The 10067-nt window shown below is 36.7% G+C and overlaps 1 protein-coding gene across 1 annotated transcript in view; it reads left to right on the forward strand.

Annotated features, from left to right (window-relative positions):
• The window catches only part of ADGRG7 (adhesion G protein-coupled receptor G7), a 102689-nt gene extending 95794 nt beyond the window's left edge, over positions 1 to 6895 (forward strand). Inside the window, exon 16 of the mRNA XM_008702015.1 lies at positions 6295 to 6895. Coding sequence (XP_008700237.1) covers positions 6295 to 6555 — 261 coding nt within the window. The 3' untranslated portion in view covers positions 6556 to 6895. The remainder of the gene's footprint in view (positions 1 to 6294) is intronic.
• The last annotated feature ends 3172 nt before the right edge of the window (positions 6896 to 10067 follow it).

Here is a 10067-nt window from a genome sequence, read left to right on the forward strand (position 1 = left end):
GAATGGAGTTAGCATATAATTAACTTAGCTGGACTAAAACTGAAAACTATCTCCCCTAGGGAGGACAACAATGGAAATCTTTGTTTAGTCTTTTTAGCCTCAGACAGGCTTCTTAGAGTGCACTCCATGCATTTACAGTTCAGAGGTCAATTAAAGATTTGGGCAGAATTAATAAACAGAATCTGGAGCTCCCCTTCTCTGTTTCTTCCTGGATATTCTGAATATTACTCCTTATTTTTCAGATTCTGTAGTTGTCCCAAACCCCATCTTCCAGTTCTTCAACCTAGTAAGACTGCCTATTTTAATTCCAGGTTTAGTCACCCTGTGTGGGGTGATCAGACTGTGCCTTCTGGCTAAAAGATATTAAAACAAAACAAAACAGGAATCCTACCCAGTTACAGTTCCCTTTCTCCCAAATGTAGATTCTCCTTCCAGTTTCAGACTGCTTTTAGTTTTCCTTCACGTGTTCAGGTAGGTTTTAAAAAATATTTTGTCCAGAGATTATAGTTGTTATCTGCAAGAGGGTTGATTTGAAGAGCAGAAACTTATGGAGTTGTTTTTGTAACATAACTATACATAAGACTGAAGGTGCTTTTATTCCTTGAGTCTTATCTCAAGGATATTTAATTATAAATCTTTAAAAAATATTCCATTCATATTTTGTTTTAAAATAGGAAATGAAGATTTATATTCTTTTTCTTTTTTGTAACCCATTCTATTAATATATTGGGAGTATCTACTCTAAGAAGCAGAACATTTAGACTATGGATTATGGTCACCTTCTAATTTTTGTCATGGCAAAAATAGTGACTTGAATGAACAAAAATGTTAGATTAAAAATGAAGATAATTCTGTTTGGCCTTAGAGGATTTTTGTTTGTGTATTTGCGTGGAGAATGTCAAATTCTGAGATAAAACAAGTATGCATTATTGAAAGACTTATCTTGAAATCAGAATTTCTGTCTGTGCTTCTTACCTCTGTGCCTCCTTTCATAGAGAACAATGGCTTTTACTCTGATGAAAAATACTACAAAGACCTTTCTGTCTATATATGGAGTTTCACTGTTTGTCTTTATACAATTTAATGCTGTATTATCATGTTCCTAGAAATTTATGGATATTGTGTATTTCTGGTGCATTATATCTTTCATCATTATAGCAAGTCACTTTCAGTCCCATTTTGTCTCGAAATCTGATTTTCCATATATTAATGCAGCAACTTATTTGCTTTTCTTTGATCTTATCTATTTATACTAGTTTTTTTAATCTTTAAGCTTTCTGTGTCACTTTGATTCTGACTTACCTCTTTTTAGATCCCATATATTCAGATTTGTATTTTTTTAAAAAATCATTTTCTCATTGTTTTTCCATTTTATTAAAAAAGTTAAACTTTTAGCTATTCAGCTGAATGTTAACCATCAAAACTAATATATTTGATCTTGTTCTGTCATCTTATTTTATTTTTCACGTCAATCCATTTCTTCCTAAGTTTTATATATATTGTGCTACAAAAATTATGCATGCTTTTACTTAATCTTCTCTAATTATCAGGACACTTTCATTCTGTTAATTATTATCTTTGTTTATTAAACATTACTACAACTTAGTAAGATACAATTTTCAATTTCCAGAATAAAGCAACCATATATTGATTCCTCCCTTTTTAAGTTAAAAACATTAACACAGTGTAGCTGCTTCCTGTCTCTTGGTTTTATTGGTACAACTTAAAATTTACTCTGCAATTATTGCTGTTAAATTAGAGTGTCTACATTATTTTCTTTCAAGAGATATTTGTAATACTTGGATTATATTTGATAATTATCTCAATGGCATTTTCTTTTCTTTAAATTTTTTTTTAAATTAAAGTATAGTTGAAACACTCAACTACAATTTCTTATGCTTAAATAGCCTCAATGCCTTTTGCTGGTCCTTTTATATTGGAATGTCTTATTGTTTTGACTTTTTAATCTTAATGAATCTCTCATTAGTATATTTTTGAGTAATTGTTTAATAGGTAGCTGGTAAATATTAATGAGGACTTTCCTACCTGGTAATTTTTCTTTAGGTACCATGACACGTGAACCACAAATTAGCTTGGCATTTAATTCTTGGCAGTAATCTTTTTTTATTGAAATTCTATAGACTTACTGAGATTTTATGTTGTGCAAAAACGTCAAAATTCTTCTTTTGTTTTTTATTCTTCCCATTCTTATGCAATTCCTTAAAATTAAAAAAAAATAATTTTGGACTCCTAGGAAGTTGCAAAAATAGTACAGAGAGTTCTTATGTACCCTTCACCCAGCTATTTCAATGATAACATCTTATATAACTATAATACATTGTCAAACCCAGGAAACTGACATTGGTATAATCCACATAGATTATTTACTTATAGGCTTTAAACTCTTGAAGTGATGACTTTAATTCTAGCTTTATTAATTTTACTATGAATTAAATCAATAAATATAATTTATCAAATTAAATAGAATTATTGTAGTTTTGTAAGTTCACTTGTCCTTTTTCTTCTTGTACTCAGAAATTAACTTTTTATGCATTCAAGTCTCATCTCCTTAACTAGATTTCCAGGTCTTTCATGCAAGAAACATGCTCATGTGTATCTTTCATTGTAGATAACATCTTGTGTGATATCAGGATGGGCCATAGTTGTCTAATATTTTGTGAAACAACTGCAGTGTTTGATGATTGTCTTGTCACTGAGGTTATTTCTGGCCCTGGTCAAGTATCACTGAGGAGATAAGTCTTTGATACAAAATGGAAACTATTGGAGAGAGCATTAGATGATTTTGACTGGACAATGAATGTTGAGAAATCTGTATAGTGCAGCATGGGAGATGCTTGGCTGTAAATTGTAACCACCACATTTAATGTTTCTAAGCACCTCACCCTCTTTTGAAAATTACTTTTTTTTTTTTTTTTTTTTTGCCATTTGAGAATTACCACCTCAAGCAATGGATATGTGCCTGCCACTAAATTTAAAGGAACATAAGGCAGTTTTTCACTGTTGTTAACACCCAATGGAAACTCTCCAGAAGGGAAATAAATAGGATAATCTTAGTCTGGATTGCCAGTTGACCCATGGTTTGTTGCCTAGAGTGATGAGGAATTTAGAAAAGTACCTGAAAGGAGGTATAATCAAGGATATTCTCTCCTCTGTGCATATGAAGGGCATGTTATAAAATAGAGGTTCATTACAAAATGTTTAAACTATCTGGTAAAATTGAGGGTGGCCGTATGGCAAGAGCACTGGGCTAAAAGGAGAGTTAGGCTGTCTTCTAGCTTTACCATTAATGATCGTATGATTTTAGGAAACTCACAAGCTCTCTGAGTGAGGTATGTAAAATATAAAACGGAGGGGGCATGTTAAAATTAGTGCTGTGTTTTTCAAAGTGGGTCTGAATATTATTGCCTATGTGAGAATTTACATAGTATGTTAAAATGCTTATTCCTGGGCCTCACCCCTTACCTAGTCAGTCAGAATCTATGGGGTAAGAGCTAGAAATCTTTACTTTAAACAAGGATTTGATTTTTATGTACACTGAAGTGACTAGTTTACATGTGAGTCTCCTTCTAGATTTAGAATGCTATAATTCTTTTTTTTTTTTAAGACTTTATTTATTTATTTGACACAGAGAGAGGCAGCCAGCGAGAGAAGGAACACAGGCAGGGGGAGTGGGAGAGAAAGAAGCAGGCTCCCAGCGGAGGAGCCTGATGTGGGGCTCGATCCCAAGGACTCTGGGATCACGCCCTGAGCTGAAGGCAGACACTTAACAACGGAGCCACCCAGCCGCCCCAGAAGGCTATAATTCTAACAGACATTAACTAAGTGCTATAGATACTACTTAAAAAGCAAAACTTGATCTTTGTGCTAGTGAGAATTAGTCTGATCCATACATTTTGTGTTTTTCAATAACATCTTTGGGATTTTAAGGAGTATAGAAGTATTGGGATTCCACTCACACAGTTTCACAGGATGGTGTCTTTATGAATTCTCTGTGGTCTGGGTCTTTTCTTAACAGTTGCACAACCAGAAATTTCATCCAGTCTGTCTTTGCCTTAGAATTAAATATGAAAGGGTGTAATCCACAAAGGGGACCAGATTTCTCATGTTCTCAAAATAGATCTCTCTCCCTTGAGCAATCAGAATGGCCAGTGACCACATTTGCTCTTCTGAGACCTATGTCCCTATGCACCCTTTCTTGTGTCATCAAGTCCGTCATCAGAAGAGTAAATACCACCTGTTGGATAATGAGCAAGTTAATCTTCCTGTTTTTGGTCAGAGAACTGGTCTGTCCTTGCCAAGATGTATTGACTTTATTAGTTAAAGTCTCAGGGTCTTTGGGTTATCTTACGAGAGCACCAGAAGTCTCCTACAACAGTATTTATAGGATATGATTCTAGAAATAGATCCTTATTAAGGCTTGGGCCCTAGAGATGCTAATCTGGAGATATCACAGATTTTTTAAAGTAACTTTTTATTTCTAAATAGTTTAAAACAAGAAGTTGCAGAAATAGTATAGAGTTCCCAGGTGCTCTTTTCCCAGCTTTCCCTAATGATAATATCTTATATAACCCTAGTACATCATCAAAATCTAGAAGTGAACATTGGCACATACTGTTATTCAACTATAAATGTTAGTCTGTTATTTCCAACGAAGGATATTAATGAGAAATTAAGAGTAGACACTTAGATGTTGTCATATACTTTATAATATCCTTCTATTGCAGTTCAAGCAAGAGGCAGAATAGTATATTGGCTAGAAGAGTTTTGGAACCAAATAGAGTTGAGTCCAACTCCAGACTCCAGTGATTACTGGTTGGGTAACCTTAGTCAAGTTACTTAATTTACCTGAGCTATAGTTATCTCACCTGTAACACGGGGATAGTAAGGCTTATTTTATAGGATGTGTTAGGATTAAATGAGAAGGATTAAATGGTGAGAATTAAATGAAAAGCGGTGTCTGATAACAATAGGACTTCATTAAGTGGTAGTTTTCATTTTAAAAGTGTACAGAAAATAGTATTCAGTCTTTTGTGGATTAATTTCTTATGCACATCTGATCTTTGTATGTAAAGGACAGGAAAAACCACGAATAGGAAGTGCTTAAATTTTTTTTTGTTCTTAAATGCACCAAATTTTTAGTTATGTTACTAAAATGCCAAGAACTGTACAATCATAGAATGTTAGAACTGGAAGAATTAAGTGACCCATAGTCAATCTGCCTCCTTCAGAAATTGAAAATAAAAGATGTTAGGGAAAAAGTGAAGTTACTGTGGTATACTAAAACATCAACTTTTGGTCTTCGTCCTCAGTTCCTGGCACATAGCTCCTAAAATCCGTGGAATTTGTGGAGTGATATGAGTGTTTTTGTATGCTAATGAATGACTGGTGGCTGGGGTCCCTAGAAAGCTTCAGGCTGGGTCTTGTTGCCAGAAAAACCAAACCTGGATCAGAAGCTTGGAACTTTTGGCCCCACCTCCAGGAAGGGGAAAGGGACAGGAGATTGAGTCAGTCACCAATGGCTAATGATACAATTACCAAACCCATATAATGGAACCTCTGCAAAAACCCTTAAATGAGGGGGTTTGGAGAGCTTCCAGGTTGGTGGACATATTGAAGAGCCGGGAGGGTGGCGTACCTGGACAGGTCATGGAAGTTCCATGTCCCTTCCCCCATACCTTGTTCTAGGATCTCTTCCATTTGGCAGCCCCTGAGTCGTATCCTCTATAATAAACAGGTAATAGTAGGTAAAGATCTTTCCTGAGTTCTGTTAGTAGTTCTAGCAAATTATCAAACCTGAAGCAAGGAGGCGGGTTGTGGGAACTTCCGACTTTGTAGTCAAGTCAGACAGAAGTATGGGTAATGTGGGTACCCAATATTTCTGACTAGCATCTGAAGTGAAGGCAGTCCGAGGACTGAGACTTTACCCTTGGAATCTGACACTAACTCCGGGTTGCTAGTGTCAGAATTCACTTGGATTGCAGAGACACCCGGTTGGTGTCCGGAAGACACAGAGCCTCTCAGTTATACAGCCAACATGTGGTGAACTGGGACCTGAATTCGGGTCTTCTGACTCGACCGCTTACATGTAGCACTTTCCATAAGAGAGGAACGCCAGCTCAGCCCTCTGAGACAACAAAGTACACAGCAGCTGCCGATGTAAACTCGAGGTGGGGAGCTGTGTGCATGATGAGAAGGGTGGGTGGAAAAGTAGTCTCTTCCCTGATTCTGTATCTCAATGCTCATCTAACGTTAAACTTTTATTCTATCTGCCAGGGATTGCAAATTTTTATCCTCTACACTGTCAAAACAAAAATCTTCCAGAGTGAAGCTGCCAAAGTGTTGAAGTCGCTGTCGCAGTCCACGGGGAGAGTGAAGGTGCTGCCGTCAGTCACGGCGCTGAGGCTGCGTGTGAGAATGTATAACATGCTGAGGTCGGTTCCAGCGCTCAGCGAGCACTTCCGGCTGCTGGAGCCATCTGTAATTGTAGAGGAAACGACACTCTGTGGAAGTGACCAAGCGGACACAAGCATCTAGACAGTGAAACTCCTCCCTGTTGTAATCCTCTTTTTGTACAACTCACATGAAGTTTTGCTCATTCTGTTTCTTTCCTTTATTACTCAGTCCTCCCAGAAAGTCTCCCTCAATATATTTTGCTCAAGGCTAAAACCTGTTGTTTATTATCATCAGGGATAATGGATTTGGTAGTTTTTCTATTATTCGATAGATTCTCACCCATACAAGGAAAAGAATTCCACCTAACATTCAAGATAATTCAAAATATCATTGTTACTTATATCATAAATGTGACAAATGTTGCTAAAACAAATTCTTTTACAATTTACTAAAGAGAACATGAGGAGAAAAATGTATCTTCCAGAACAAAATGACTCCTAATGAACCCTGCAGGGAGTTGCTTATATATATATAATACTTTTGATCTGTATATTTTAATTTGTATGTGCTTATATTTTTATTTCTACTTCAGGGTTTTGTGCCAGTTTAACCTCTGGAAAGGGATATTTTTTCTGTTCAAAAAAAGAGCATGTTGGTGACTGGAGGATTTAGCTCTATAAGAAATGGCAGTGAGACACAAAAAGATGAGCTTGTTACTAAAGCCTCTGTATATTTCCTTCTGGTTCTTGATACATCGGTCCTTTTATTGAGGAAGTGACATTGAGACTCAAAAAACGAAAAGTTGGCACTACTTATGAGTTTAGAAAAATCTCACTGCTCATGGAATTTCAAACACTTGAATGGCTTATGAATGGCTTCCTGAAGAAAAAATGACCTCTACAAGAGTGGGGAGCACTCCCACTGAACTTAGGACATACAGTCTTTGAATTGTGGTGTTCTGTTTTGTCATAAACTAGGCAAGTGCTATGAGTGCCCTGAACTAAGGGACTAACAAATGTCATGTGAGCTGTGCCATACCCTTCTCACCACACCCTAATGAACATGTGGTTTTTTTATAGAAATGGTTGTAAATGACTGTTGGATTCCTAGGCAAGCTGAGAGCCTATCTCATCTGCAGTATAACTGAGACCTTACAGGCTAATGGGAAAAAGTAAAGAGAAGAGAATAAAGACGAAAAGCAGTTCTCAGAGGTCAGTGTTTTTAGTAGTGGTAATATCCCTAGATAGGGGCTGGAAAAATTATAAGATGTGGCTGACCTATTCTGTATCCCAAAATTTATATTCAGATGAAAGTAAACCTTAAATAAGAGCCACTTTAAAGTGAAAAGAAAGATCACCAAAGAGCCTCCTTTAGCCTGAGAGTGGAGTATATGTGTTCCCTTGGTGATTTTAGTTTTCTTTGCACTTCTTCAGTCTTCTTGGGAGTAAAGCAACCAAAATTCCCTATAATTTTCCTGGAATGGCTATACCAAAAATGTGCAAACTTTACATACATATTGTGGGGGATAAGACGGCAGACATTGATGTTTACTTTCCTACCCTGAAATCCTACTACTTAGGGAGTAATTCTTATTGATTTAAACCTTTGCCTCAGGCAGTGGTCAGGAAGTCTAGTGATAGAGATCAACTGAAAGTAGGTTAAGGGTCAAAGAGAATTTAATGGCTCCGTTAATTTTAAAGTCCAAAGGCTGAGCTGGTTTTAGGTAGGGTAACTATATGTTCTAGTTTGCCTGAACCTGTTCTAATTTGTACCTGTTATCCTGACTTCTGTATTACTAGCAGCCCCTTTTCTCTCAAGGGTCCTGGCTCAGGACATAAAATATATGATAATACTAACTTTAGGTCTGGAATTCAAAAGCAAGGAGTTCAAAGAATGTGTTAGGATTCTGTTCCTCTCCCTGTTTCTTGGGTCTTTGTCCTTCTGTGTTTGGCTCCATCTTCAAATTGGATTACATGGCTGAACATTGGCCATTGGCATCCCCTTTCTCCTGCCCTGCAACCTCCTTTCAGGGAAGGCCAGCTGAGCTCAGAACCTGTGGGGCTCAGTTCCTTGTGATATAGAGTAAAGCAGGGGCAGGAAGAGCAAAGGACCAAAGAACTGGCACCACTTCCTTGGTCATGTGCCCACATGTGCCCACAGGCATTGTGTTCAGGGAATATTGGGCCAGCCTGAGTGTCATGCCCACTGTGAAGTGGAGGGATGGGGGATGACCTCGCTGACAGGATATCTTGGAGTGGAGCTTAGGCAGTTACATTGAGGATGAGCTCATCAATCATTTCCCTTACTCCGAATAAGCCTGTTTGATCCTTGTCTGAGCAGAGTTTGAATGGGGTGGGTAAGGAAAGCAAGAATTAATTATTTGGTGCTTTGCAATTTGAAGAGCAAATACAGGGGCCATAGGAGCCAAATGGTGACTTAACTTAAAAAGAAAATTTCAGGAAAAGGAGACGCAGAGTCCTGGTTCCCATGATATGACATGGAGCCCATTTTCCATGTTTCTGATAGATTCTGTGTGATAACAATGCCCTGTAGCCTTTCTGCTTGTGGCAGCACATGTAGTTTCTTTGGGGGAACAAACTATCCTGACCTTTAGATTTTCTTTCCTGGGTCTAAACTGACAGTTCAGAGCTGCTTGTTTAATTGTTGGAGTTTTGATTGCTTTTTCTCTTACTCTTCCCATTTTGAAGTTTACCTTACCTCTTTTTTTTCTGTTACCAACCAAAGGAGATTATTCTCAAAATCATTGTCTCATTCAAAAGAACTTGGATTCTTTGCAAATGTTTGGGAAACTAGGACCAAAAGTGCCAATTGTATCATACCCACCTGGCAGCCCCTGGAGCTCTCTGGCTCTGTGAAACCCCCTTAATATGTCTCCCTGGGACCTCTGGTACCTGGCTCCTTAGATGAGGTCCAAGACAGATACCAGGATTAGGTTCCATTCCTGGGGCAAGCATGGGGGGTGCAGGGACAGTTACTAAGAGAAGAAATGGCTTCCTACTTGGATTTTTAAAATACTGCTGACTATGTTATGACAATTTTGGAAGATATTTACAAAGAATATTTTTCAAAAAAGCAAAATTCATAATTCCTTAACCTATCAAAGATGGCTGTTTTTCCATGTTTTCTTATGCTTTTTGAATACATAAGGATTTAAATAACTGTAATTATGGTAAATGAAATTTTATCCTGATTTTCATTTAAATTACCCAGTAATGCAGTCCTTACAATAATTGATTACATAATATAGCATAAGTTACTAAGTTCTATTGGATTTCCAGCTTATTTAAATTTTTATATTGTAGTGACACATGATTAATAAACTGGTATATATATACTTTTCCCCCCTTTCTTTTTAATTATTTCCTGAAGATAAACTCTAAGGATTAAGATAAACATGTCAAAAGTTATGGACATTTGCTTACATCCCTTGTGTATATTATCATATTGCCTTGAAAACATTGCACTAATTTGTAATGTCACCATTTGCAGTACCATAAATGTTTTTTATATACTTGTTTACTTTGGTATTTTATTTTTTAGTTATTTGTGTTGTCCATTTATCAATTGAGCTATTATTTTTTTCTCATAAATTTGTATGAATTCCTTTCATTATAGTTATTAACCTTTAATGA

This window comes from Ursus maritimus, unplaced genomic scaffold, assembly GCF_017311325.1.
Source record: "Ursus maritimus isolate PB19 unplaced genomic scaffold, ASM1731132v1 scaffold_4, whole genome shotgun sequence".
In the NCBI taxonomy this organism is placed as follows: domain Eukaryota; kingdom Metazoa; phylum Chordata; class Mammalia; order Carnivora; family Ursidae; genus Ursus; species Ursus maritimus.